The sequence below is a fragment of the Antechinus flavipes genome, chromosome 1 (genome assembly GCF_016432865.1).
Source record: "Antechinus flavipes isolate AdamAnt ecotype Samford, QLD, Australia chromosome 1, AdamAnt_v2, whole genome shotgun sequence".
NCBI classification, from domain to species: Eukaryota; Metazoa; Chordata; class Mammalia; order Dasyuromorphia; family Dasyuridae; genus Antechinus; species Antechinus flavipes.
The window spans coordinates 554,232,128-554,259,793 of record NC_067398.1 but is presented as its reverse complement, the minus strand read 5'-3'; the positions used below and the strand labels follow the sequence as shown (position 1 = coordinate 554,259,793).

The window sequence follows — 27,666 nt, the reverse complement described above, 5'->3', positions numbered from 1 at the left end:
TCTGATTTCTGATCTCAGATCTCTTTTTTGGACTAGAGACCCAATAGTGACACTGATGGATCAAAAATTATGCAAAGATTTGGGCACAATTGCAAATTGCTCTCCAGAAGGGCTAGATCAGTTCACAACTCCACGAAAAATACATTAATGTTCCAGTTTCTCCACATCCTCTTCAACATTTATCATTTTCTTTTCCTGTATATCTTAGCCAATCTGATAGGTGTAAAGTAGTATCTCAGGGTTGTTTTAATTTGCATTTCTCTATTCCATAGTGATTTAGAGAATTGTTTCATATCATTAGAAGTGACTAATTTCTTCATCTGAAAATTTTCTGTTCGTATCCTTTGACCATTAATCAATTGGAAAATGACATATTCTTATAAACTTGAGTCAGTTCTCCTTATATTTTAGAAATGAGGCCTTCATCAGAAATGCTGGCTGTAAAAAAATGTTTCCTAGCTTTTTTCTTCCTTTATAATCTTGGGTGCATTGTTAATGCAAAATCTTTTTAATTTAATATTGAATTTTATAATGTTCTTCAGGTTTTTTTTGGTCATAAATTCCTCCCTTCTCCAAAGATTTGACAGATAACTATGCCTTACTCTCCTAATTTGCTTATAGTATCACCCTTTATGTCTAATCATGAACTCATTTTTATTTTATTTATGGCAAAAAGTGTGTAATGTTAATCTATACCTAGTTTCTGCAATATTATTTTCCAGTTTTCCCAGCAATTTTTGTCAAATAGTGAATTTTACCCCAGAAGCTGGAGTCTTTTAACTTATCAAACAATAGAGTGCTATATTGAGCATTCTGTTTTATGTATGTAACTTATTTTATTCATCCATCACTGTTTCTTAGCCTGTACCAAATGGTTTTGATGACTGCTGCATTATAATATAATTTTAGGTCTGGTACAGTTAGGACACCTTTCTTTGCATTTTTTTTCATTAATTCCCTTGATATGCTTGACCTTTTGTTCTTCCTGATAAATTTTGTTCTAATCAACTTTTCTATTCTTTAATGAGCATCAAATAATGTTTATGATTACTAATTTGAACCATGGTATGAGATCTGGTTAAAATTCCTTCTTTTCCACCTTTTATAAAATTATTTACTTTGAAATTATTTATTTTTTGTTTCTCCAAAGACAGTTTGTTATTCAACAAAATAACATTTTGGAAATGGGAAATTAATCTGGATAATATTAGCTGTCATTTTTGTTCTATTGTTACGGTCTAATTATGAGCAATTAAGGACCTCCAATTATTTGTATTTACTGCAATGAATGTTTTGTAGTTATGTTCATATAATTCCTGTACATATAAAAAGATTACTTTGGAAGCTATGTGTTAAATAATTTGGAAAGGAAAGAAACTGGAAATTGGGGAGGATATATTGGAAGTCTGCATGAGAAATGATGACATGAATGTAATGAGCTGAATTATGATAACCATAAGAATAGAGTTGTTACTATTACCCAGTAGTTTAATCATGTGTGACTCTTCATGACCACATGTAGGCTTTTTTGGCAAAGATATTGGATGGATTTGCCATTTCCTTCTTCTATGGAGCAAAGCAAACAGAGGTCACATTATTTGACCAGAGTCACAGGGTTAATGAGTGTCTGAGGCCAAATCTGAACTCAGTTCTTCCTAACTCCAGGCTCAGAGTTTTCTATCCACTGAATTAAAGAATCCAGGCTAATGACAAGAATTGTTTTGAAGATAGAATCAATAGAACTTAGCAAATACTTCATCTTTCCATGTGAAAGCATAAAAAATAATGATATGTAATTACTTGGCATAGAAAGGAGAGTACTATTTTGATTGTTAAAGCTCTACTTAAGGAAGGCTGAAAGGCAACATGAAGAATAATGGAAGAAAGAATTTTCCTTTTTTTTTTCACAATTCTAATTTATTGGTATATTTTAAATATAAATTCCAAATTATCCATATGGTTCTGCATTATATAAATAAAAAATGTGATTATTGCAGTTATATTTTGGCAATATTTAATTAAGATTTAATCTAGCCTAGGGTGAGGAAAGAGTGATTTTAACAGAAAAAGTGAAATGGAGATCAGGCCATTGTCCAGCAATAATAATGATAATAGTTTGCATTTACATAGCACTTGAAGGTGTGTATAACAATCACATTCAAAGATTATTATGATTATCTCCATTTTACAAATTAAGAAAACTGAACCCAATAGGTTAAGTGATCTAAGATCTCTCATCTAGAAAAAGTCTCTATTGGGATTTGAATTAAGATCTTCCTGACCCCAAGTCCATGGCTTTGTTTGTTACACACCATTACACATCACCTCTCTACAATGAACTTACTCTAAATAGACTGATAATTTGGAAAATTCAAGTTATCAAAAAAAAAAAAAACACCCAAACTTGTAGAAAATTCAAGTTTTAAAGGAAAGTGCAGAGAATGAGAGGGTTAAAAAAGGGGGAAGAAGAGCATTAGGGATATTTTTGTAAGTGGAAAGGTTTCTATTTGGGGATAAATAATACTACCGGCCAGAAGATCAAAAATTGAAGTGGATGAAGATATTGAGTGCATTATCTAGATGAGAAAGAAGGAAACAGTAAAAAAGTTCAGTTGTGAGTCACATGAACTTTGTTTTAAGAAGTTTTTTTTTTTTTTAAACCAAACATGACATTTCATTGATAAAGAAGATACTCAATGAAGAACATCCTTCCACCAATGCAAGTTACCACCTGCTCTGACACTTATGTATTCCTTTAAGGAAGGTAAATAACTTCTCCCAGGATATACAGCCAGCACATGGTAGAGGCATGATTTTGAAAGTGGGGGGGGGGGGGAATAACTATTTATATAGTACCCAGGCTCTGTATTAAGCATTTTACAAATATTATCATTTAATCCTCACAACAATCCTGCAAGGTAGGTGTCTTTATTAACCCATTTTACAGTTGAGAAAACTGAGACTAACAGAAGTTGAGTGCATTTGCCAGGGCTACAAACTAATTACATGTTTGAGGTTGGATTTGAACTCCTATCTTCTTCACCCTAAGCCCCGTATTGTATTTACCATGTTACCTAGATGCCATAATTTCAACCCATATTTTCCTTATAGACTGGCTCTCTTCTCTTAAAGGAAACTGCCTTTTGAGAAAAGCAAAAAAGGCTGGTCTTTACATACCTTTTGGGGAAAAAAAAAAACCCACCTAATATTTAGGCAAAATAAGGTACTGTCTAAATTCAGAATTTATTAAGCACTTATTGTGTGTCAATATCAATATCCTTTTAGAATCAAGGGGAGCTTTCCCACAAAAATTACTAGAAACATGAATTAATTTTTTAGTCAACATGAACAAATTAGGCTCAGGTCTATTCTATAGCCCCTTAATTGGTGGTGTTCTTATTTCAGTTGAGGAGAGCGCAAGAAAATATTTAAATGAAGATTTTGTTGTTTTATCTTGGTGGTAGTTCTGTTTTCCTTTTACAAATCCTTTAGAGAAAGTTTGTAGCAGCCACAAATGAAAACTGGCTCATACTCTAAACTGTGAGCTGCTTGTCTGTGCAATTGTTGGCTTGCCTGTGCGACGACATGAGAGAAGATAAGTTATATGTTATGGCAGCACTGTGAGAGGTTGGGGAAGGGGGTGGGGGGAAGAAATGCTACAGCCTGTTCAATGATTAGCAGGAAATGGGCTTGCTTGCCAAAACTCCGCATTAAGATTTTGGCTTTCACTATGCTAATTCCCTAAAGGGTAGTCTCTCTCCCCCACTCCCCCTTCCCAAAAAAAGGATAATAGCGAAAGGAAAATATTCGAGAAGCGGAATCTGGAAAGGAAAACGGGCCCTCTCAGTTCAAAGTTGCTCCTACCTACGGGAAAGAGCTTGCAGATGCAAACAGAGAGCCAGGGGAAAATAGGCTGGGCTTAAGCAACCTGCTACCGGGATTTAGACAAAGAAGGTTTGAAAGAGGCAGAAGGAAGAGGGAACGGTTCCTAATGTCAGTTCGGGAAGGGAAACAGCAGCCAGACACGGTGAATGAAATGGAAAGTGAGCATTCTGCGTCCTCCTTGGCAGAAGAGGCAGCTGTTCGGACTAAAATAACAACTCTGGTGGAAAAGTAAGTTTGGAGCAAGCACTTCATGATTTTGACTGCCTTTGAAACATGCCTTCATTGATGCATTATCTTTTTGTAGTTCCTGTTTTTACTGTAGTTCTTTTTATTCTGTTCTACATGTTTAATTTATATAGCGATCAAAGCCTTCAGAGGTTAAATATAACAAATACTTTGGTTCTAGCTAAAGTCTGCAATTCATTTATCAATGGGAAAACATCTTTCCTATGGGAAAACACACTAACAATATCTGGAAAATCTTGCAGGGAATACTTACTTCAAAGTCACTATATAACAACTGCCCTTTCAGAAGAGGAGGCTGAGTTTCCTTTGGCCTATGCAATGGTCATCCATAAAGATTTTGAAACCTTTGAGAGACTCTTCAGGGCTATTTACATGCCCCAAAATGTTTACTGTGTTCACGTGGATGAGAAGGCAACTGTTGAGTTTAAAGATGCTGTGGGGAGATTGGTGAACTGCTTCCCCAATGCTTTCCTTGCCTCCAAGATGGAGCCAATAGTCTATGGTGGAATATCCAGGCTCCAAGCTGATCTGAATTGCATGAAAGACCTTGGAGCCTCTAAGGTTCAGTGGAAGTACCTCATCAACACTTGTGGGCAAGATTTTCCTCTGAAAACTAACAAGGAAATAATCCAGCATTTGAAAGGATTTAAAGGGAAAAATGTCACCCCAGGGGTGCTGCCTCCTGCACATGCTATTGAAAGGACAAAATATATTCATAGAGAGCATCTCAGTTCAGAGGCATCTTATGTAATAAACACCAAAGCATTAAAAACCCCACCTCCTCACAATCTGACCATTTATTTTGGCTCTGCCTATGTTGCCCTTACAAGGGAGTTTATCAGTTTTGTTCTCCAAGATCAACGAGCCATTGATTTACTGCAATGGTCTAAAGACACCTACAGTCCTGATGAGCATTTCTGGGTGACACTCAATAGGATTCCAGGTATGTGTAACTATTTAATTCCTGCTAACAAGATGTGTGCTAAAGAGATCTTTTGAAGAACTGATTTTCCCCCCTCCTGTCAGAAATGGAACATAATTTCATTCCATTTAGATCCCTAACTAATATTTCATGAGCATAATTTGAAATAGTGGGCTTTGTGCTCAAAGACTGTAAAACTTCCAGTATTCTTCCTAATAAAGGAAAGTGCTATTCAAAAAAACCATTGTGGACTAAATTATACCTTTACCCTCAGCAAGTTTCCTTGAATCAAAGTAATGAAGCTTGTTATTTAAGGTAGATAAGAGGCTTCTTGGAGTTTACCACAAATCACTTTCCCTTTCTCCTAAACAAAGAGAATGGCTCTTTGAAAGAAGGAACTTATTTCAGGCTCAGTAGATAAGAAAATCAGGAAGAATCCAGCTGAACTACACAACTTTAGTAACAGAGAACACTGACCTTTATTTAGTATTGGAAAGGTGGGAGAAGAAGAAGAAATAATAAAAAGTACCTAATATGTGCTAAGGCACTGTATTAAATGCTTTTATAAATGTTATTTCATTTGATTCTCACATCAACACTTGAGAATCCCCATTTTACAACTGAAGAAATAGAGGTTAAGTAACTTGGTCAAGATGATATAACTTGTTAAGTGTCTGAGGATGAATTTAAAATCATCTTCTTATCTCCGGACTCATTATTTTATCTATTGCACCACCTGGAAGAGCTCATGATTGAATTGAAGGTGTACAGGACCTTAAATGTTCTGTTTGCTCTCTCTAAAACACAAGATGCTGAATTACAAAATCTCTGAGTTAGTTCAGAGGGTGTTCTGTACTTATTTGGCTTTTAAAAAATTGTTGATGCTCTTTTTGAATACTGTAATACACCATTTCCTAAACACTCAGCTTCTCTTATAATAATAACAAATGTTAAACAAAACTATCTCGATCCAATGATCTAGGTTGACTATGGATGTATATATGTAACATTCCAAACCACTGTCTATCTATCCCTCATCTATGGGAGACAGGAAAAGTATGATTTAACTCCAGTCATCTGGAATCAGCTTGATTATCACATTAAATCTTCATCCAGGAGTCTTTTTCTTTGAATACAGTTGTTTTATAAACTGTTGTTCCTGATCCCACCCCCTTCTTTCCCATTCATTTGCCAACATCCTCTTCCTATTTATCTCCAATTTATTCTGTATAAATTTTGTTTCCTTTTTGTCTGCTCCATTAGATTATGAGCTGCTTAAAAACAGGAAGTTTTGTTTCTTTGTTTTGAGAGGTGTATGTATGCTAACACAGTAGTGTTTAGCATATAGTAGGTGCTTAATAAATACTTGTTGACTTAACTTTTCAGCTTTCTTCCTTAAGTAAAATATTTGCAGGTATTTTTGTCAGAAAGGATAGTTCATCCAATTAATAGAATTTCAATTTAATTCAAAAAGACAAACATTATTATAGATCCGAATTATGCAGGCTGCTATAGGAAGGCCAAATGAAAAAATAACCACCAGCAGCATCCCTAGTTTTATGTATATTCCTCCTCAAATGCTGTATCAAGTTACACATAAATTGATCTTTAACTGCAAGTGTTCCTGCCTTTTCTTACACTTGGCCAGTAGATGGATGACAGTATCATACTGTAGGATTCAAGCCAGCTGAGGCACAGTTCCAAGTCTTCCCTTCATTAACAGAATATCTTTAATCATATCAGTTCTTCTATTTTTAATGTTGGACTATATAGAAAATAATTATTTCTGCAAACCCACTCACTCATTCTATACTAAATGTCTATTTTGCAAACCTTTTATTAAAATAACTAGCATCCTTTCTTTCCTCTCTCAGAAGCCAAAAAATCCTTAATGTCAGACAGACTGTTAGCATTCCATTTCCCCCTTAATCATCAGATAAATTTGATGCCCCCATAACCCTGTCTGCAATGGTACTTATTTTTTCAAATGGTGCAAGGAGGTAAACTGAAATAAAAAAAAATCCAAATGCATCTGATTACTCCAGAACAAAACTCTTGATTGCATACATCATGTTCTCTCACTGTATCTGTGTACAGCTTAAGCTGCTTTTATTAGTTTATGTCCTTAAGGACTAGACTGTCTTCTCTATCGTCAGGGAGCATGCACTCCCTGAATGTCGCAGAAAAATGGTCTTTTCTCTCCTTGTCCATGGCCAAGCATTTATTAAATGCCTGCTCTATGCCAGGGATTGAACTAAATGATAGAAAAATCATTCTTCAGCAAGAGTTTCTTATCCTTTGGCTTATGGCAGTTCTGGAAAGATGCAGGGACTTGTTAGAGAAGGGGGGGAGCTAGTTGCAGGTGCCATGGCAACACACCCACGCACAACAAGAGAAGCTTAAGCAGAGCAACCATGTGCCATCTTACTTGGCGTATTTATAAGGATGGGAGAAAACAGGGCAGCTTGCTTTAAGCCCTTCCTGACCAAACCCCTAAAGAATTCATAGGGAGTTATTTAGGACTATTTTCTGGATCATGGGTCAGAGATTCAGACTTTAATAGAAGGATGGAATCTCAGAGTAAGAAGGTATTATGAGGTCATTTAATGTAACCTAAACCTGAAACTGAATCCTTTTGATAGCTTCCTAACAGGTGTTCATCTGATCTCTGCTTGAACACCTTTACTGAGACAGACAGAACCGACCACTTCCCAAACAGCCCATTACATTTTGGACACCCTTAATTGTTTTCCCTTTCATTAAGCCTGAAATATCTCTCTCTACATCATCTGCCCGCTGCTTGAAGCCTATACTCTGGGTTCTGTGACAAATAAAGCTAAGCTCTCTTCCAAATGATAGCCTTTAAAGACAGATAAGTTTTTTCTTCTACCATCCCTGCCCCCAATCTTTTGTTTTACATGCCAAATGGAATCATTTCCATAAAATGATCCTAATATAATAATAATTAACATGTTATATGTTTTTTAACTTATAGGACATTTTACATATATTATTATCTCTTTTGGTCCTTAAAACAATCCTATAATGTAGATGCTATTATTATTTTCATTTTAATAGATAAGGAAACTGAGGTTGAGTTAAGTGATTTACACAGTGTCAACAAAAAGGAAGTATTTGCTAAATATTTGTTATGTTAGAGATATTGTGCTCAATCCTTTAAAAATATTATCTCATTTGATCCTGTCAACTCTGGTAACAAATGACCAGAGAGTCACGGAGGTTTTGCAACCAATGTTAACTCCCGAAATAGCAAAGAGCTTATACAGGTTAAAAGCAAAAAGCTTTCTTTATCCCATTGGGCAAAAAAATTAGATTCATATATTGAGGCCTCCTCAACTAGGAGACCTAAGACAGTTGGGCTAAACCTTGGTTTATATATTTGGGGCTAGATAAAGAATCCAACAGTGAATACACCAACAGTGGTGAGGCACAACAGCAACTGTGAGGCAAGATGTCAAGTAACAAAAAGTCCATTCATAGAAAAACTTCATGTCTGGGCCTGTTGGTCCTTGCCTAAGCTCAAAGACCATCAGTTCTGTGATTTAATTGCAGCATGTTCATCTAGAGAGTGAGCACAAAGGATTGTTGTTATGTCAAGCTCAGGGCACAGTTTGCTTGCTAGACCTTAACTCTGGGAAAACCAGATATCACTTAATAATTAAAAAAAAGAAAAGAAAGAGAGAGGGGTGATCTTGGATCCTGACATCCTTAAAACCTAAAAGGCAGGTGCTATTATTCCCATTTTAAAATTAGGGAAATTGAGCCAAAGATCAGGTGATACAGGATAGACAGCTAATAAATGTCAGAGTTAAAATTTGAACTGAAATCTTCTTAACTTTGAGTCCAGTGCTCTATCTACCACACCACTTAACTGCTTAGGTGTCTAAATGTCTAAGTCATATAGCATAGTTTTCAGTCAGTCCCCCTGCCATTCTTTCAATGTTCTTTGGATATATTTTAGCTCATAATTGATAAATGAGTGAAAAAAAACACAATCATTTCTAAAGGAAATAAACTTATGTTACCTATCATGTATAAATTCCTTTTAAAAATTAGGTACCTCAAACTGAAAATAAAAATTCATAAGTGGTCCATCCAGGTCAGAGTACACCAGGATCATCATATTTTTTATATGAATGCTATGCTTCTATTAATTCAACCCAAAGTTTATTCTATTAATAAGATCAAGAATAATCTGCCTTCACTGCCTTCCTTTACTTCCTCTTGATTTTATTACCCTTTGTTATCAGGTCACCATTCTATTCAAAAGTCACCAATGATTGTCTTAATTTCTAAATTCAGTGGCCTTTTCTTAATTCTTGTTCTTAACCTTTTTGGAACATTTTTCTAGATCCTATTGGTCAAGAACAAAACCCAAAACCTAAAAAAATTTAAGGAAGAATTTTATTAAGTCATTTGATATGGATATGATTTGATTGGAGAAAGCTGGAGGAAAAAAAGGTAGCTGCCTCCCAAGTTTCTGTGAGATTTAAATTAAGATACAACCTGACTGACCCACTCATACATAGGTTACTTGAGATGTATATCAGCAAGTAAGTATAAACAAGTAAAATTTGATCTAAGCGCACACCCAAACTATTGGGCAGAAGGTGGACACAAGACTTGGGTGGAGTCTAAGCATTCATTACTCTGGTTTCCTGCAATGTCTCTGGGGTCTCAATGACACCCACCTCATATTCTATATTTAACACTATCTAACCACATAAAGATAGGTTCAAATAATATTAACAAATATTAAATGATGAATTATTTCCCCACAATTCCCTTCTTCTAAATACTTTCTTCTTCTCTGATTTTATTGACAAGGCCCTCTCCTTATTCTCCATCAATCTTTTGGTTTTCTTTTGGTTTGCTTCATCTTCATCCTGTCATGTTAAGTGTGGATGTTGTCTGAGACTTTATCCTCAAGCCTCTTCTCTCTTTACACACTTCCCTTCAGAGATTTTATTCACTGCCATGGCATATAAAGATCAGCCATCTTTATATCTCTCACCTCTCTTTTTAGTTCAATACTTTATTACACACTATCTGGAGGATTTCTATGACTGTTCTCTCCATATCAACTAGTCAGGCGGTTTTTCTGTATGCAAATCTCCAGAAGGTGAAGGATTTATAGCTAAATCCTATAAATTAAACTTACTTGAAAATTTGTGGTTGTTCAGTTGGTTTTTAGTAGTATCCAACTCTTTGTGACTCTTTTTGGGTTTTCTTGGCAAAGATATTGGAGCAGATCCTCCATTTCCTTAGTTAGCTATCTGACCAGCCTAAGCACTCATCATCTTTTACCTGGATTAATCTAACAACTTTCTTATTAATTTAACCAGTATTCATTCTGCTTTTCAAATAGCTGCCAAAATATTATTTCCCAAGGCATGGTCTGATTATGTCATCTCCATGCTCAAAATCTTCAGTGATTTCCTATTGCTTATGGAATAAAATGTTATTGTCCAGTTGTTTCACTTTGTTCATTTTCTAAATAAGGAACCAAAGCAAATAGTGTTAAGTGACTTGCCTTGGGCCACCCATTTAGGATTTGAACTCAAGAAGATAGGTCTTCCTGACTTCAGGTCCCAAGTTGCTCCAGGTAGAATAAAATCCAAATTCTTTAGCCTGACCCTTGGGGCCCTCCAGAATCTATTTTTATCCACAAAGGTAGTTGCTCTAGATTTACTGCACTCATATGGGGCAAATTGAGCCTGCAGAGCAAGGTTGATAAACTTCTCAAGAGTAGAGTTAATTCTGATGGCAATGGTGAGGGAGGAAGGAGGGAAATGTCTTTCTAATGCAATAGATGGTATACTATCCCCTTTGATTATTATTAATATCAATTAATCAGATAGACAGTTATTTTTTTCCTGAATGCTAATGTTTACTAAAGTAGTCTAGGAAGTTGGTCTATTCTTACCTCTTCTTCCTTCTATCCCCAACAATGATTTTTCATTTGGGGTTCAGCTGAACTATCTTCCATCATTAGGCTGCCAGATGTTTGATGCTTCATTGTAAACTAGTTTGATAGTTTTATACAACCACCCAAATGGTTATGAGTAAGTCTCTTCAAACAATCTGAATATACCTCCTGTGTAATATCACTCCATTTCTTCCAGTGGCTTTCAAAGGCTTCTAAATTGATCAAAGACTTTCCCCACCTAGTCCATGACAGTTTGACTGATTCAAAGGGAAAAAAAACTAGGCCTGGTTCATATCTCTGATGATTCAATAAAGAAATGTTTTTTTCTCTCCCAAATAAAATAAAGATATCAAGATAAGAATATCTTGTTGGTTAGTTTTAGTGGGGTGGACTATGACTAATTGTCTCAATTATATTTCTATCCTTATAGTACCATTCCAGCTTTTTTATATTTCTCCTTATCGTGTTTTCAACTTTCAACCAAAGTTGAATTTCATCCTGTCTACTTCAACCTTTACGTATTTGAGCAATGCATTCTTCATGTCTGCATCTCACTTCATCTACAATTCTGACAACTGAAATTCTTCTTTTTCTCTCAAGTTCAGTAATCATTTTTCTCCAGGCAGGCTTCCCTGATCCTTCTAGCTAAAGGTAGCCTCTCTGTCCTTAGATTTTATAATAGACATTTTTAGCTCATATTTTACTTATGTTATACTTCTTTGTATCCTCATTAATAGATTGTAACTCCCTTGAAAGGAGGTCATCGTTTCATCTTTGTATCCTGAGTACCTAGCATAGTAGATATTTTATAAGTGTTTATTAAATTGCAATGAAGATTCAGTTAGCATTTTCAACTGCCATATCAAGGTGATGATTCACATGAAATTTAAAAATCCATTAAACTACTTGATCTTTTTTAACTTTGTTCTTAATAGATTGAATTCATCATTTTAGCCTTGCTAAGATTCCCTAATGTCTTTTGATAAACATGCAATCTATGCCTTTATCCAAGCCATGATAAAAATTTGATGACTTAGGACCAGGATAAATGAACACGTCTACCTCTTCTTTTAAGCTTGCAAATGTTTTGACTACCCACCTTTATTTATTTTTCCTTTTGAGATCTGATTTTGAAATTAGTTTTATAGCATCTTAAAGAGGAAATGGAGTAATAAGATTCTTTACTGGGAATGGGAAATCTCTTAATGAGATTTGTTTGAATAACTTTTATTATAAATTATATTACTTATATAATTTATAATAAATCTATTATATATTTTATGTTTTTATTATAATCATATGACTTATTATATGATTATAATAAACATTTTATATATAATTTATAAAGAGCCCAGTGTTTTTGATTTCAAGTAGAATGTATGAATTCAGTTTCATTTCTACTAGACCTTTACAATATCAAAAAATCCCTGGCTGGCCCATCTAGATAGAAATCCAGAAAAAATAAAAATAAAAAGAGAAAGTACATTGCAATAGAAAACAAGGCACTGGATTAGATGGCTTCTTCACTTCTTTATGACTCTAAAATATTTTCTGTGATTCTTTGTTTCTGAAACTTTGGATGTTCATGGAGGCATTTGCATTCAATTATTGTCTTTCTTTACTGACACACACATCACCTTACCAAAATACCCCCCTGTACTTTGAGGATGTAACTGGGCTGTGTGTAAATATTCTTGGCCAAAAGGCAAAATTGTATTCTGAACTTGCCAAAAAGTTGCCCTTTCTTTTTACACTCCACCCTACTATTTAACCTGAATTCCTGGGGTTATAGACTTTTTCAATGGAACATTCAGCCTAAATCCACACCCTTAACCCAACCCTGGGGTGAACTGTGTGTTCAAAGAGGAAATCTACCAAGTACCTACATCACAGGGGGAATGCAACCTAAAGAAAAAGGACTTTCTTACATCCCCTGCAGTTAGAATTCCAGATGAGGTTACAATACTTTAGAGAAGCTAATTTTTAAAGCTTCAATTTAGCAATAGGAAGGACCTTCAACTTCAGCTTTTTTTTTTTTTAAGACTGTTCCACTGCCAGCTATGTAGAAGTTCATTGTTTTTGAAATCCCTCTTAGAGAATTTTGTTTCTCAATGGATTATATAGTTCTTTCAAAAGTGGTAGTTTCTAACTCCTCAATTGAGCCTCAGATAGCTTCTGTATTATATAAACCACTGTTCTCAACTGAAACTAAGAACTATGGAAACAGGACTCCTATTAATACCAAAAGGACCCTTTTGTTCCCCCCAGCCTCTCAGGTTGTGAATCAATGGGCCACCAGAGCACTAGATTTACACTGCCCTACTCTTTTCAAATGAAATTCTGTATTAGCATCTATATTTGCACAGTATATCCATTCTATCCTGTACAAAATAAGGTCTTTGAAAACTTTGTAGTCCTTAGTGCTTAGCCCAATGCCTGGCATATAGCAAGTGCTTATATAAATATTTGTTAAATTGATTATGCTAGTAATTTTTTTTTTGACCTCCAAACACTTAAATGGATCTCTGCCTCTAATGGCATGATCACTACCCATTCTGGAATAATCTAATCCACACACATTTTCCCTTAAATCTTCTGACAGAGGACATATCTCATGTCCTGGGAGCCTTCCTTCTTTTCACATTATCTGGGTACCACAGCAGCATGAGTTCCATCCATCTATCATCCCTCATTTTTGTAACTTTATCAGCCCATTCCCTTTTCAGATCATGCATCTTTTCTTCTTGCAAACAATTTGTAATTGGGAATATGCTATGACTTACTTACAATGATATATAACTCCAGTTTAAAAAAAGATTTGTTGACTCCCAACACTATAGTATTCCTGTAAAAACCCTGGTGTTATAAAGATGTAAGGGATTTTATTTGCTTCTGAGAGAGGCCTGTGCTTCTATTCTATTCAGGCTGCAATCCTGACTTTTTCAATTATCCTCTGCTGTAATGCCGGAGACACTGAGGCAGGAGAGAGATTAGAGAGTTTTTAATATTTTATTAATGGGAGAGTAAGATTGACTAGACAGGACTCTCGCCTCAAATTATCCAGTGCTGAATGGGAGAATCTCTAACCTTTATGTACCTTTGGAGACAAAGAAGAGGGAAAGCGCGGGAAAGCCCCTGTCAAGCTAGAAAAGGCCATAAACCAAAAAAACCCAGAGGCAGGCTGTCTGAATACACAGAGATAAAGATGTCAGTAAAATATCTTGGAATATTTTAGAGGGATATAGTAAATGCTTGAGGACAGAAAAGAATCAGGAGGTCTACTCTCTTGTTTTTCTTGCTTGGGCTAACAATTTATAACCTTAGAGTAATTGGTCCTCAGCCTAAATGGACCAGAGGGAGATTTACAGTTTAGGAGAGTAATTAGAGAGACTGAGATAAGGGAAACTTGTACAAGGAAACTGAGTCAGGACAGTTAAAGAGAACTGTGGCATAACACTGCAAGTCTTTTTCCTCAATCCCACCACCATCTCCATCTCTTTCTTTCCACTCCTTTTAAGGTTCCTTTTATATATTGTCTTTGCATATTAGAATGAAAACTGCTTGAGATCTGGGACTGTCTTTCTGTCTGGATTTCTAGTTTCAGTGCTTAACATGGTACCTAGCATTTAAGTATTTAATAAATACTTGTTGACTTGACTGGAAATCACTTTAAAATTTCCTAGCTGTAATCTATCGCATTATCTTTTTCCAATTTAATTCTAAACCCAACTAGAATTAAATTTGCTTACAGTGTCTCTTCTTAAGATAATACCCCATTGACCATGGATCCACTTATATGCTATTATTTGGACAAGAAACAATCTTTGTATGCTTTGTTTTTCTAGTGTGGATTATCTTTTGGATGGCTGTGAATTTCATTGAGGAGGCCTTGGAATATTCTAAGAACATTCCAGGGATGTTTCAATCAAACTGAATTGATGCAAAATTCAGTTTTAACAACAACAATAATAATATTTTACATTTATATACTTTCCAAATCACAAAGCACTTTGCAAACATTAAGATGGTTGGTAGGAACATTCAGGAACATTTTCTCAAATTACACATTTCTAATTCCTCATACTCCTTCCAAAGAAATTATTCTTCAATCCAATTTTTTGGTAAGAAAGTTCTCCAACTCTAATATAATTTGCAGGAATCATATCACTGAGCTGACCGTAACTTGATGAAATTTAATAGTGAAAAATGAAAAATCCCATCCTTAGGTTTAAAAAAAGAGGTCAATTATGTAAGTACAAAAGAAAAGCGCACACACACACACACACACACACACACACACACACAGCTCCAGAATTTTAGTATAATGCTAGCTTAATGTCATAGCTTGATTGATATGGTTTATTGATATTCACTAATAATCACTGAGGCTTTGATTAAATACCTATAACAAACTAGGCACTAGATAGGAATTTTTTGATAAAAATATAAAAATGAAACAGTTCTTGTCCTCAAGGAGCTTACATTCTGTTGGGGTATTCCGATATCCACACAGATAAGCAAATAATATATCAAGTAAATAGACACACACACACACACGCACACAAACACACATACACACATGTCTATTATTTTGTTATTTGGTCTTTTTTTCAGTCATAGTTGACTCTGTGACACCATTTGGGGTTTTCTTGGCAAAAATACTGAAGTAGTTTACCATTTCCTTCTGAAGTCATTTTACAGTTGAGGAAATTGAGGCAAATAGGATTAAGTGTCTAATTGAGGATCACACAGCTAGTGTCTGAAGCCAGATTTGAACTCAGGAAAAGGAATCTTCATATATTTGTGTGTGTGTGTGTGTGTGTGTGTGTGTGTGTGTGTGTGTACAACAGGCAAGAGGGGTGGGAAGCAAGGGGAAGGTAGCCTGAGCAAAAGAAAGGAGAGAAGCAATGGAACATCTTATACTGGGAACAACCATAGGACAATTTGCCTGCAAAGTAAAGGGCGTGAAAAAATGTAATGTTCAATAAGCCTAGAGAGGTAGGCTGGAGTCATGCTGGAAAGGCCTTTGAATAATAAATAGGGGAATTTATATTTTTATTTTAGAGGCAATAGGGAGCCTTTGGAGCTTTTTAAACATTATCAGACACATATGTTTGGCATATACAAACATGCCAGCTGTGTGGAGGATGGACTGGAGAGTAGAGAAACTGGATGTAGGAAGCCTAATTAGGATGCTATTTCAGTACTCCAGGTAAGAATATAATGTTCTGAACAAAGGAGTTAATAATCCTGCTGGATCAGAAACTGATCAGGTCACATATGGATAACCATGTCTAATTTGAAATGCCACCCTTTAGACAGTACACTGAGATTCTAGAACACAAGATACAGAGGAAGATCACCAGGATGAGGAGAGGATTTGAAAATATACTAAAATAAATTAGAATTATCAAATATTTGCATTGGTCAAAAGAGCTTGGGATATTTATCCTGGAAAAGAGTTAGATAGGATCATAGATGGACTATTAGAAAAACCTCTAACCTCATCATTTTGCATGCAAGGTAATAACAAATTGTGTAAGGAAATAATCTTTGTAGTGATTTAGGCTTTGGGTGAAATGTTTGCATACATACACACATGAATACATATATACACATGTACATATGTATATATCTAGATATATTCACATTGTCATGAAAAAATAAATTGTCTAAGTCCTATATATTAAGTTAAGGATAAATAAAAAGAAAATACTCTAGTGATAAATTGGGAAGATCTTTCCATAATCCCCATAATTCTGAACTATGTTTTTTTTTTTTTTGCCTAAATTTTTTGGCCTAAATTTTAAATCTGGTTGAAGCAGTATGTATGTGAATATGTGTGTGTGTGTGTGTGTGTGTGTGTGTGTGTGTGTGTGTGTGTGTATGTGGTGGTGAGGAAGGGGCCTGAGGAAAGCCTTCATCCTGTAAAATCCTCACTCATAGGTAAACTGCTAGAAGAGGAAGGGAAAGGAGAGGTACAAATTATAAAAGTGCATTTAAAAGATCCTAGGAAAGAAGCAATGTCTTGCACATAATATGGAGGCACGCCCCTTTCTCTCACATCCCAGACTAATTCACAGTTGCCCCAAGAGCTCAGGCTTTTCTTTGGTCTAGAGGTATGATTAAATTAACGTTAGCTTGTTTATTCCTCTCTACATATCATGTTTCCAGTTTATCTCCTTAGGCTGCTGAGTAAGGAGTAACTGTTGGAGACAGATACCAAAAAGTGTTTGACTCCCCATAGGAGATAAAGGAGATGTTATTGCCTTTGGTGGAGAGTAGAGGTGAAAGAGAATCTGCCCCTTATTGCCTTCTAGGTAAAATGATTTGGTTGATGTGACTTATAAAGCCAATCTAGCTCTAAATCTGTTATCCTAAGATCTCTTCTTCAAGCCAAACATCCCTATTTCTACTTTTTTATTTTAATTTTTTAATGGTATCTTTTGTTTTTGATAACTTAAATTCCCCACCACTGTCCACCATCTCTTAAAACAAAAAAATAAGAAAGAACCAAAATTCAGTTCAGCAAAACTAAGCTACACATCAAGTCTGATAATATATGCAGTCTTCCACATCCATAGTCTCTTACCTCAGCAAAAAAGAATTTAAAAATCAGCTCTTCTCCCAAGCTCAGTGCCAGGATCCTTTGGTAACATACCTGAAACAAGATTGTGAAGATTGGAGTCAATGGATTTGGCCGGATTGGACGCCTTCATTGACCTTAATTACATGGTTTATATGTTTCAATATGATTCCACTCCTGGCAAGTTCAAGGGCACTGCCAAGGCTGAGAATGGAAAGCTTGTTATTGATGGGAAAGCCATTACCATCTCCCAGGAGTGGGATCCCACCAATATTAAATGGGGATATGCTGTAGCCAAGTGTATTGTAGAGTCTACTGGTGTCTTTACACTGTGGAAAAGACTGGGGCTCACTTGAAGAATGTAGCTAAGTGGTTCATAATTTCTGTCCCTTTTGCTGATGCTTCAATGTTTGTGATGGGAGTGAACCATGAAAAATATGATAATTCCCTCAAGATTGTCAGCAATGCCTCCTGCTTGGCCCTGTTGGCCAAGGTCATTCATGACAACTTTGCCTTTGTGGAAGGATTCATGACTACAGTTCATACCATTGCTGCTGCTCAGAAGACCTCAGAAAAAGCTCTGGCAAGCTGTGGAGTGATGAAAAACGGGCAGTTTGTGGTGCTGCCCAAAACATCATCCCTGCTTCCACTGGTGCTGCTAAGGTTGTAGGCTAAGTCATACCTGAGCTGAATGAAAACTCACAGACATAGCTTTCTGTGTTCCCAACTTCCCATGTTGTGGATCTGACTTGCCTTCTCAAGAAACCTGCCAAATATGATGACATCAAGAAAGGGGTGAAGCAAGCAGCAGGTGGACCCTTGAAGAGCATCTTAGGTTACACAGAAGACCAGGTTGTATTCTGTGACTTTAACAGCAACACTCACTCTTCTACCTTTGATGCTGGTGCTAGTATTGCCCTCAACAACCATTCTGTCAAGCTCATTTCCTGGTGTGACAATGAATATGGTTATAGCAACTGTGTAGTGGACCTTATGGTCTATATGGCCTCCAAGGAGTAAAGGGGGAAGCCATGGATCTTCATCCTCAACCAAAAAAAGTTGTTCCACCACTGCGGAGCCCACATCCCTAACTTATATTCCTATACTGGGGATCTCATGCCCTTCACAACATTGTCCCAAAGCCATCCCTGTAGGTAAATGGAGAAGCCTAGAGTGTCCTATATTGTATATCATCAACAAAGTCACCACATTCAGTGCAAAAAAAAAAAAAAAAGAATTTGGATGACATGAGACATACTCAGTTAGGGTTTTCTCCTCCCAGTTTTTGTCCATTGGCGATCTATTTATAAATAAACTTGGAGAAATGATCTTACACTATCCATTGTAGTGTAGACACATTGAGTAGTCTTGTCTGGGCTGGGGTCATTTAAAACTTTGACACTGCATTTTGTGGTAGATCAGTAATCTGGGAGGATTTCTCAGAAAGCAGGTTTAGAATTCAAAAAGACTGAGCAATGGCAGATATTTGCAAGAGTTTAGTTCAAAAGTAGCAGAAAAGCTACAATTACATGAAAGATTTAAGCAGAAAAACTCAAGTTTGTGTGAACCATCCAAGTACTAACATGACTTTCTACCTTTTGTTGTTGTTGTTGTTCAGTGTGACCTTTATCTAATAAATTATCCAAATTTTAGGAAATAATTAACTTTTCTATGGGATAGTTAAAAAGTTAAAAAGAGAACTAGCTATTATAATGGGACATAAGCAGAAAATGAGTTAACTAATAATCCTATCTAAATACACACAGAGAAATGTACAGAAAGAGATAGAAAGATAAGAAAGATAGACAGGCACATAGTCAGACAGATAGATAAATGTGGGTTATGTTTAGGAAAGTCTAGTAGATTGGGTAGTGAATGGTGTTGCAGAAAAATCGCACAATTATGCTTATTCTGTGATCATTCGAAATTAATTTTATATAATCTAAACTAAATCCTCACCTCTGCATCATAATTCTTAGTATTTCATAATTAATTGTCACTATCACCATAGCAACTTTTCCAAATTTTCTCTCTTCTTCTTGTTTCCCACATCATTCTTTCCTTTTATCCCAATCAGTCAAGTCTTTATTATGTGCTTTCTCTTATTCTTTATTGTATCTCTCAAAACCCTTTGAAACCATCCCCAATTAATTCTTTTATTTTAGGCTTTAATGACAAGGTATTCCTTCATGCCAAGCTTGGATCCTTAGTTCCATTACCTCCCATTACCTCCCATTTCCTCTGGTAATCATCACCTCCCATCCACCACCCACCCCCACCCCATACCAATCATCCTCCTCTTTTAAATGTTAGAGGGTTTTTTTTTTCAATTATTATTAAACTTTTTTTTTCTTTCTTCCATCTACTGAGCTGGGGCGAGGGGGGGAGGGGGAGAGAGAGAAGAGAAGAAAGAAAAACATATTGAATATTGCATATTGAAAGTATCCCAAAATGTGTGTCTCATTCTACTTATCTCCTCAAAGTCAAGAGGAAAATAATATTCTTAATTGCTGCTCTTCTAGAATTACTTGTTCACTGTTTTTAAATAATCTTACTCTACAATCTAGAGAATCTATTGTTAGGATTCATGCATACCCCAAGGGGGTGACTGACAAAAAAAAAAAAAAAAAAGATTCAGTATCTACCAAAATGTTTTTAGCTGTACTTTTGGTGAAATCAAAGAACTGGAAACAAACCAGATGCCCAATAATTGAGGAATGGCTAAATAAATTATACATGAATGTAATGGAATATTACTGTAAGAAATGTATGCTGTAAGAAACAATGAATATGATTAATAAAGAGAAGCACATAAGACTTAACATGAAATGCAAAGAGAAGTGGTCTAGAAAACAACATATGACTATAACAATGCAAGTGGAAAAAACAAGAAACCATCAAACCATAAGTGAATGTTGCAAAATTACAAAAACAAACAAAAAACACCAAAAAAACCCAAACTTGGTCCTAAAGAATAGGTAAGAGAAGCTACCTCCCCCAACTCCTTTGCAAGGTTAGGAGATCCATCGATATAGAACTTTGTCAGATTTTTGTGATATGTTGATCAGTTTTGCTTTTAAGAATTTCATACATACACATCTATATGTATCTATATGTAGATACATATATATGTATATATATGGAACAGCTCTCTGCAAAGGGAAAGAGAAAAGGTATAGGAATGATGCGAAAATAAAAGATAGTAATAAGTTTACTTTTTAAAAATGAAACTGAAGTTACCAGGGATTTCTTAATTACCAGAACTTAGCATTTGCCTCCTGACTACCCTCTCCTCCAGGAAACTTTCTCCTGGCTAGGTTTTTGTTCTATTGCTTTTTTCTGTGTCTGTCAGTCTCTCCCATTTTCCTTCTCTTTACCTTTGTAGGGCCCCTCCTTTGTCTTTTTTGCTTATTTATCATTCAAGCACCACCTTCTAATGGTGTACTGATCAGGGCTCTCTTCTCCATCTATGCTTTCTCTTTTGATAGTCTCATCAGCAGCGGGGTCAATTATCTTTTTATGGAAGATTCACAAATTGACATATCCAGACTTCCAGTCATATCTTAGCTTCCATCCACTGTTGCTAATTACTAATTGGACTATTCCAACTGATTATCCCTTAGGCAACTCATTCAATATACACACACTAGAACTTTGTATCTTTATCACCAAATTTTTCCCTGTACCAAAATTTCCTACTTCTGTAGAGAGTATTTACATCCTTCCAGTCATTCAATTTCATATTCTCAGGTCATCTTGTATACAAGTCCAGTTACACATGCTGTCCCTCACATACATAACATTCTGCCTCCTACCTCTTTATTTCTTCATAGGCTGTTATCCATGCTTGGCACATTTTGTTTCTCTTTACCTCAGAATTCCCTATTTCCTTCAAAGCTTAACTCAAGTGCAACTTCCTTCCAGAAGCTTTTCCTGATTTCTTGCATGAAATTGTCTTGTATCATATTTACTGCGTATTTTGGAAAGGCAGTGTGGCAGAATGGATAGAGAGCTGCCCTTAAAATCCAGGAGACCTAAATTTATGGTCTATTTTTGATATATACAGATTTACTTCACCTCAGTGCTGCAGATGTAATGCTGGAGAAACTGAGGCAGGAGAGAGATTAGAGAGTTTTGAATATATTATTAATGGGAGAGTAAAATTGACTGGACAAGACTCTCATCTCAAATTATCCAGGCAGACAGAGATAAAGATATACTGGGACCAAGGAATCCATGTTAGTCCCAGGGCTGGAGGAGACTGTCATCTCAAAGAATCCAGTGTCCAGCATACAGCCAGCTGCCAGCCTTCAGCCTCCAGCAATGAATGGAGGAACCACAACTTCTTAAATACCTTTTCTCTAAACAAAGAAAGGGGTAAGAAGGGGGGAAAACTTCTGTCAGGATAGGGGAGGCCATAAATCCTAGAAAACCCAGAGACAGATTGTTTGAATACACAGAGATAAAGATGTCAGTGAGGTATCTTGGAATATTTTAGAGGGATATTGTAAATTCTTGAGAACAGAAGAGTCAGGAAGTCTATTCCCTTGTTTATCTTGCTAACAATTTATAACCTTAGGGCAAATAGTCCCCAGTCAGACCAAAGGGGGAGTTTTACAGCTTAGGGGATTGAGACAGAACAGTTAAGGAAACCGAGACAAGGGAAACTCATACAGGGAAACTTGAGTCAGGACAGTTAAAGAGAACTGTGGCATAATATTCCACACTCTCTCTCCTAAATATTCAAACTTTTGAATCATAGCACCTTCCTCTAGATACCCAGGAGATCTTAGCACCATAATTTTGACCAACCCAAAATAAAACTAGAAAAATGTAAGGACTCATATGGCAAGAGCAAGTCTCTCCCTGATAACCCCAGAGTTAACAGCAGTAACAAGCAGGCTCCCTTGTTGCAAGCATATCAGGTCCTCTACAGTTCTGGAACCATCTTAGCCAGAGAATCCAGTTTGAGATGGACAGTTAGATCTGTGGTCATTTGTGCACTTAACTAGCAGCAGGGCTCAAGGGCTCATTCAAAGGGGCAACCCGCTCCAGTGGAGAAGGGTAAGGCGTGGAGTAGCTTTACCTTCCCCGCCCAGAGGAATAAACAAGGCTGCTATAAGAATACAGATTTGTGAATAGATGATGCACAGTTAGATCATCAAGGCAGGCAAATCCAAAAATTTTAGGTGCCTGATATCAAACAAGGTCCTTTGAAATGCTGAGGTACTAATTAATGAACTGGGGTTACAGGACTGAAGAAAAACAGATCAGAGAGACTGCCAGTCCCAGGACAGGTGTCTGATTTCTAAAACTTTTCTAACCAAAATAATAATCCCAAAAACTGAATCTGCCAGGGCAATTTTAACAACATAAGGGATTCTAAAGCTAAAACATTCAAATTCAATCTGAACTAGTGAGATAGGGAGTGAATAGGAGCTAGGGATTCCCATTCTTTCAGGTATTTTGAAAAAAAATACACCAGTTTCCCCAATGTTCTATCTCTTCCTCCCCGTTTTTTCTCATGGAAAGGAATTATCAAATGATTATTCCCCATATAAATCCCAAGAGCGCATCAAAATCCCTATACATAACAGACTAGTACAGTAGCATTTCCTAAAAAGCCCTCAAACATAACAGCAATAATTACACAGTTTTAACAAATCCCATCCCAAATCTTAAACACACTGATCTAGGCAAGGTTTAACAGTCAGTCATCAATCATTCCAAAGTCCCTTATATCAGTCCTAAGTGCACTAGATGCAGGGTCCAGTCCATGGTCTCATTCAAAAAACTGCTGCTTCAGGCTGAGAAGTGATAGGAGGCTCTCATTCCTTGCAGAGTGGGTGCATCATGCTGACAATCAAAGCTGATCCAAGCTGATCCAGGTTCCAGAAGCAAGTCAATAACTGTAATTTGACCAAAATCTAGAACAAAAAACCATAAATCTAACAAAGAAAGATTAGATCAGTCTCAGATAGAAAGACTCAGTTCACCAGACTGCTGCAAAACATGAGGAAGCCAAAATAAATTGGCCAGCAGTTTCCTATGTGAAGAGATGAGTTTTCTTTACAGGCCAAGCAAATGGGTGCAGTCTTACAGACCCCTGTTAATTGTCCACATTATTATGTATAAACCTTAAAGAAACAAAACAGAAATATCCAGTAACAGACAGATAACCAGGAGAAATACTCAGTTGCCCAAGCATTTAGGATGCAATGATTACATATAACCAGACTGAAAATAGCAAGGTATGATATAGTTGAATTGCATTAACAGTTCTATTGACCATTGCTCTGATCATAGAGATCAGTTACAGAAGGAAAAATGCAAGAACATAAGCAGTTAAAACTCAACCTTCAGCACATACAGAATAAAATAGCTTCAACCCAATTTTATTCCAATTAGTTGTCCCAGTAACTGTCAGAGGGTGGAGCTTTAAAACTCCCAAATAGCATTAACTAATTAACTCTAAGCCCCAAAAATTTTACCCCCAATAACAAATTCCATTAATCAAATTTCTGATAACTCCTAAACAAAGATTTATCATAACCTTACAGTAATAACAGAAAGAAATTTTTCTTAGTAATTTCACAACTTAGAACAATTATCATATCTAGGTAGATGTTAATGAGTGAACATTATACATACAAATCATTTTCTTTTAAAATACCCAATACATATTGCATATTGTCCATAACAGAAACATTTTCAAAAGGACATTACCTCAGGATGACCCAATACAATCAATTTAAAAGTATACAGAATACCCACGTCCACATAAAAGAATTCAAGTTTGTTTTTTGTTTTTTTGTAAGTAGCAATTAGACTTTTAGAAATATTCCTACCAAAGTATGGATCACATTTATGACCATATCTCTTAAGAAAACATTTGTATCAAGAAACAAATATTCAATCAATTAACCTAAAAGTAAGCATGCCCTTAAAAATCACAGTTTGCTGCACTGGCCGTAATCAGATAAGAAAAAAAACGGCAGGAACATACTCAGCGGGATAAGGGGAGAGAGGATTCCACATAGCCACCCTTCCCCAACTCCTGCCCCCTAGAAAAAAAACTTCCCTCAGGTTCCCCACCCAATTTCCTTCATGGGGATCCTTTTCAAGATTTAACCCATCAGTTTCCCAACATCAGGTTTCTTCCCAAATCCACCCATTTCCAACTTTCTCTTTCTCCCTGGCTACATACTTGAACACTCTCCTTAAAGAACTTTCCTACTAGATGCTCCTTTGGTAAAATAGCAGAAGACAGTGGAGGTGGATGGCTCCCTCCCCCACCTCTTCACCTACTCCCCAAAGTCTTTCTTTCACCTTCCTAAAACCATGCAAACCTCTAATTTCCCCTACAAATCAGTCCTTCCTAAATCACCTGCATTCCTCTTTCCTTTTTCCTTCAAAAACCTGTAAGATTCACATTATAGTGAATAGCCCAAACCTCCACAAAGCCCGCACATGTCCAGCAGAGCTGGATTTAAAGTATAACTTATGTTACAGCTGTTTTTTAAAAGTTTTTTTTTTTCTTTCCTTTTCTACCACCTTTCTTCTAACAGCTATTAGCATCTTATCTCCAGAGCTTTTTATTGCCCAGGCCAGGCTAAGCTTGAATTTTATTGCTCTTTACTCTAATAGACTTTTCCTTAAAAAAAATTTAAAATCACAAGCAAATTTTCCTTAATCATTGTTCTAAAAAGTTAACAAAGCTCTTAAATCAGCAAACAGACTAGGGGCTGTTTCCAAGACCTCCATCCCTCCCCCCCCCCCCCTCCCCAGAGAAGTTTGTTTCACCTTGAATTCCCTTTTCCCTTCCAGAATCCAAAGGAGGTTCTGTGAACTTCCAAGCCCGTTTAGTGCTTTTCTCTGCCTTCACAGAGAATACCTAGATATTCCATTCAAACTTCTTTTCTTTAAATGTCAGCATACTACTTATATATATATATATATATATATATACATATATATATATATATATATAATATACATACATACATATTAACTTTCCAAACTTTCAAATCCCTTGATATTCCATTCAAACTTCTTTTCTTTAAATGTCAGCATACTGCTCATATTATATATATATATATATATATATATATATATATATATATATATATATATATAATATACATACATATTAACTTTCCAAACTTTCAAATCCCTTTCAATCTATTTTTTTATTTCTTTTTTTTATTTCTTCCCTTCTCTCCCTTTCCTCCCTTTTCCTCCATAAGATTGCTACAGAGCCAGAGACAGAAGGAGAGAGAAAGATTTTTCAAACTTCTTGATATTTTCTAAGCCTGCAACACAGAGGCTGAATTCTTATCTCTTACAAGCTTGCTAACTTCTAACACAGATACACACAGACACACTCAGAGCTCCATTTTACTAAGCACAGTTACAACGTTGTTCTTAAAAATTTTCAACCAACAAAACAGACAAATCACACAGAACATAGAATACACATCACACAGACTACACAGTTCCAACATTAAACAAACGTATAACACATACCCAGAGGATATTTTCCAGCATCCCAGAAAATACCTGTCTCAGAACTTTTAAACCCATTGGTATTTACTCTGAGACCACAGGTTGCTAGGAATAGACCAGACCAGAACCAGAATAACCAGAAACAGAACCAGAACCAGATGGTATCCCAGAATTACTCTTCCAAATGCCAAATCGATTTCGTTGTCCACTGTAGGCTGGACTGAGGCTGAAAAACTGCTTCCTTTTCCCTGGAGGCTCTGGAGGTCTTTTCCTAAAGAATAGACCAAAATCCTGAGCCTCCTCAAGCCTAGGTGGAGACTGAGAGGTCTCTAATCTCTAATCCAGTTCTCAGTTTCTATTATCTCGGGGGGACCTCCAAAATGTAATGCTGGAGAAACTGAGGCAGGAGAGAGATTAGAGAGTTTTTAATATTTTACTAATGGGAGAGTAAAATTGATTGGACAGGACTTTCGTCTCAAATTATCCAGTCAGACAGAGATAAAGATATACTGGGACCAAGGAATCCATGTTGGTCCCAGGGCTGAAGGAGACTGTCATCCCAAAGAATCCAGCGTCCAGCATACAGCCTCCAGCAATGAATGGAGGAACCCCAACTTCTTAAATACCTTTTCTCTAAACAAAGAAAGGGGTAAGAAGCCAGGAAAACTTCTGTCAGGATAGGGGAGGCCATAAATCCTAGAAAACCCAGAGACAGATTGTCTGAACACATTGAGATAAAGATGTCAGTGAGGTATCTTGGAATATTTTAGAGGGATTGTAAATTCTTGAGGACAGAAAAGAGTCAGGAGGTTTACTCTCTTGTTATCTTGCTAATAATTTATAACCTTAGGGCAAATAGTCCTCAGTCAGAACAAAGGGGGAGTTTTACAGCTTAGGGGATTGAGACAGAACAGTTAAGGAAACTGAGACAAGGGAAACTCGTACAGGGAAATTTGAGTCAGGACAGTTAAAGAGAATTGTGGCATAACATAGGAAAATCTTGAAAACTAAATTGCAGACAATGGACTGATTTGCATTGGTAGAGGAAATATTCATCCTGAAACTTTTTACTTGATCCAGTCTCTACCCCTCTCCATACATTTTGTATTTATGTAAATGACTCCATGCAGTTTCCTCCATTAGCATGCTGTTGTTGTTGTTTGTCCTTCGTTCTGGAAGAGAACCATGACATTAGGGAGGTGATACCATGATATGCAAGTAAACTGGATTTAAGTGAAGGAAGACTGCTCATATTTCCTTCAGAGCTAGATAGATCAGGATGACTGCAGATGGCCCTGGATGCAATGGGAGACTTTGGCCTTTTTAAGCTAAGGTCTTAAACAGGTGTCAGTTTTACTGAAGCCATATCCATTCAGTGATGAAGGTAAGGTAGTAATTGAGGCAAAAAATCTCTTTCACCTAGTCCAAAAAACAAACAAAAAATCTAAATAAATTTGGGAGGGAAAGACCCTCAGAAGAAATGCAAAGAAGAGAGGTTTGTGATTTATATTCAATCTGAGTCTATCTGGACCCAAACAGTGACCAAAAGGGGCTTGGGCCCGAGAACTATAG

The 27,666-nt window shown here is 36.3% G+C and overlaps 1 protein-coding gene and 1 pseudogene across 2 annotated transcripts in view; both read left to right on the top strand.

Moving 5' to 3' along the window:
• The window catches only part of LOC127544181 (N-acetyllactosaminide beta-1,6-N-acetylglucosaminyl-transferase-like), a 127,037-nt gene that overhangs the window by 35,578 nt on the left and 63,793 nt on the right, over positions 1-27,666 (top strand). Inside the window, exon 1 of one of the 2 annotated variants that reach the window (XM_051970705.1) lies at positions 3,471-5,074. The exons of the other annotated variant lie outside the window; for it this stretch is intronic. Within the exon in view, the coding sequence (XP_051826665.1) occupies positions 4,159-5,074 (916 nt within the window). The 5' untranslated portion in view covers positions 3,471-4,158. Of the gene's footprint in view, positions 1-3,470; positions 5,075-27,666 lie in introns of those variants that run through there. 2 annotated transcript variants of the gene reach the window in all.
• Positions 17,208-21,918, top strand: LOC127544183 (glyceraldehyde-3-phosphate dehydrogenase-like; annotated as a pseudogene).